At 29.1% G+C, this 3633-nt stretch overlaps 1 protein-coding gene across 1 annotated transcript in view; it reads right to left on the bottom strand.

The window, feature by feature from the left end:
* The window catches only part of LOC106462674 (calcium-independent protein kinase C-like), a gene marked incomplete at both ends in the record, with an annotated part of 41359 nt that overhangs the window by 8607 nt on the left and 29119 nt on the right, over positions 1 to 3633 (bottom strand). Inside the window, 2 exon segments of the mRNA NM_001314157.1 lie at positions 1065 to 1219; positions 1696 to 1869. Coding sequence (NP_001301086.1) covers positions 1065 to 1219; positions 1696 to 1869 — 329 coding nt within the window.

Genomic DNA, 3633 nt, shown 5'->3' with positions numbered 1-3633 from the left:
TGTACTTAACCTCTTGTTCAATGAAATATTTTGTACTTAACCTCTTGTTCAATGAAATATTTTGTACTTAACCTCTTGTTCAATGAAATATTTTGTACTTAACCTCTTGTTCAATGAAATATTTTGTACTTAACCTCTTGTTCAATACAATATTTTGTACTTAACCTCTTGTTCAATACAATATTTTGTACTTAACCTCTTGTTCAATACAATATTTTGTACTTAACCTCTTGTTCAATACAATATTTTGTACTTAATCTCTTGTTCAGAATAAATTGTTTACACTAAGCTAGTAAATTATTAATGTCAGATCCAACTAACCATAATTAGTCATTTACTTTAGACTTAAATGTTTTGATAAGTAATTTTGACAAACCTAGATCTCCTGTAAGTTATCAGAACCAGACCTATATCTTCAAAATTAATAATCACTTGTTTACAAGACCTACATTTCAAATTTAACTGTTTACACTAGACCCAAATATTGAGACCATTGTTTATTTTATAAGAATGTGTTAACAGTCACTTGTTGATAAAAGACCTACATCTTTAGTTTCAACTGTTTACACAAGGCCTAAATATTTAGAATTCATTGGTTACTCCAGACTAATGTTAACAGTCACTTGTTGACAAAAGACCTACATCTTTAGTTTCAACTGTTTACACAGAGCCTAAATATTTAGAATTCATTGGTTACTCCAGACTAATGTTAACAGTCACTTGTTGACAAAAGACCTACATTTTTAGTTTCAACTGTTTACACAAGACTTAAATATTTAGAATCCATTGTTTACTTCAGACTAATGTTAACAGTCACTTGTTGATAAAAGACCTATATCTTTAGTTTCAACTGTTTACACAAGACTTAATATTTAGAATCCATTGGTTACTTCAGACTAATGTTAACAGTCACTTGTTGACAAAAGACCTACATCTTTAGTTTCAGCTGTTTACACAAGACTTAAATATTTAGTCCACTGTTTATTTCAGATGAATACATTCGCCACTTATTTACAAAAGACCTACATGTTCAGGTTCATTGTTAGAGAGAACACATTTCTAACCTGTATATCACTCCATGTCGATGTAAGAACATTAAGGCAAGAGTAACTTCTGCTGCATAGAATCTTGCCCGAGCTTCATCAAATTTCCTGGCTTTCTGAATTTGAAACATGAGATCACCTCCATTTACATACTCCATGACAAAAAACAGACGATCCTTTGTTTGAATGAGAAATGGAACACTCACAGTTAAAATTTACAGATCACACATTTTATGGTGGTCATAATATCTAAATATCAACTAAAGAAAGTGTGCTTGTTACTATCATAACAAGGTTTCATTTTTTAACCTTTAACTGAAAACTTTTATACAAAACACAGACAAATATAAACAAATAAAGCATTTAAAAGTTTTGGCTACATAAAATTATTATTGGTTTATAACTCTTTTTTATGTTTGAAAAAAGTTAAACGAGATGGATCCATACAACAGAAATGAAAAACAAATGAAATTAATTTTGCTTCTCTTTAAAATGGCCGACAGAAAAAGAATTTAAATCACGAACAACACCTGTGTTTGAAAACAGCACTGTATAAAATGGTACAAATCATATGTTACTTTAATAACACACCTCTGTTTGAAAACAGCACTGTATAAAATGGTACAAATCATACGTTACTTTAATAACACACCTCTGTTTGGAAAGAGCAGTAGAGAGCTGTGAGAAAAGGATGTTTGGCTGCTAAAGTAAGGATCCGCTTCTCAGTCATTGTACAGTCCACATCATCATCTTGAAGAATAACATCTTTTCTTAAAACTTTGATAGCATACACTTCATCAGTTCCTTTACGCTCCCCTAACATAACCTAAATTACACAGAAGTAAACACATGTAAAAAATAAATGAAAACAGCATAATGTTTGTTCTATCAAATATTATCATATAACAAATACAACATAAAATAACTTAACAGAAAATCTAAAGGTTATGAAATGAATGAAAGATAAAAATATTTAATGTACAAAAATTTCAATAAATCAAAACTGACACAATCAACTGAAAGTTTTATATAAGGATTTACCAAAAATAGGCTAGTGTAAACTTCCCTTAATGAGTTGTAACTAATAGAAAGTACAATAGTTTAAACTTAAAGAAAGAAGAATACACTTCTCATAATGAATTGTATCTAACAAAAAGTAGTATAGTTTAAACTTCCTTTGATTCTATGCCACCCATTATGGCATAATATAGCTCTCATAGAAGGAAAGTCAAAATAGTTTTGTAACAAACATCACCAATTTCTTTCTTGTAATTTAATAGAATTTAAATTTTTGTCAATTTTAGCCAATCACCATTTTTAAAACTCAGCTGTCATGATGTGATGTACTTGCCTATATCTGAGCTTTGAGAAGCCATAGACTAGTGTTCTGAACATGTATTGAAAGTGCTTTTTTTTTTCTTTAAGTATACAAGCTGATACAGTTTCCAGTTCAGCAAGAACTGTGTTTAGATCAGAACAAGGTGATAACAGCTGAGCTTGGTGACATATTTCAAGAATAAAATATGTTTGTTATGAAATTATACCACAATTATAGTCCTCATTTTTTTCAAAAATTGCTTCATCACTTTATACAACATTTGAATTTTGAAGTACAACTGAAAATGTTCTCTGTAGAACAATACGATGTAGGCCTAGGTAGATCACTTCCTGGACCATATCAAATGCTTAAATGTCAAAGTCACTATTTGTTAGGGGTGTTTACAAAAGGCATTAAATAGGCAAAAGACAATAAACAAAGAGAAGTGTAATATATATATATATATATATATATAAAATATAAAATGGATTTAAACTTTAAAGCATATATAAAATGAAGCATTTTCATAAATAAATTAAAAAAAAATCACTTTAATAACAATTTTGGTGTTCTAAATAAAGCTATTTTTTCTATATGCTAGTGATCATAATCATAGTGATGCCGCGTGCAGTTTTGGGAATTAATAGAAAGATAAATTTATGTTTAGTAAGGAACCTACTGAACTGAATAACAGCAACTTTTACAGTAGGAAAGTTTTTTGATATTAATAATTACAAAGTCTAGACCCACAGTATCAAGCCACCATAAGGTAAGAGTTAAAATAAAATTCCTGTTATTGCATTTTTAAATTAAAGATAAAATTCATAGTCTTATACAAAAAAAACTTTAATGGATAGCTCTACAAGAATATAGGAAGACAAAATCAGTACCTAAGTGTTAAGACAAATATAAGTATTTTTAATTGTATATTAAAAAAACATATCACTATGAAATAATTTCACAGATGTGAATTCAAACAAATTTTACATACAAACATATTTTATTTTGCAGAAGCAAAATAATTTCTAAATAGTTCATCTAAAATTTCACACAAATTTCTCCAGTAGTTAATTGTTCAAAAGCAAAAAGCAAACCATAAAACAGGTACATCAAACCAACAGAGTTAATGAGTTGTAACTAGGAGAACGTAGAAGACTTCTAGTCTTTCTCTCGCAACTGCAACTAGGAGAACGTAGAAGACTTCTAGCCTTTCTCTCGCAACTGCAACTAGGAGAACGTAGAAGATTTCTAGCCTTTCTCTTACAGTTGTAA

Source organism: Limulus polyphemus, unplaced genomic scaffold, assembly GCF_000517525.1.
Source record: "Limulus polyphemus unplaced genomic scaffold, Limulus_polyphemus-2.1.2 Scaffold1222, whole genome shotgun sequence".
Lineage (NCBI taxonomy): Eukaryota > Metazoa > Arthropoda > Merostomata > Xiphosura > Limulidae > Limulus > Limulus polyphemus.
This window is presented reverse-complemented; position numbering and strand designations above follow the sequence as displayed.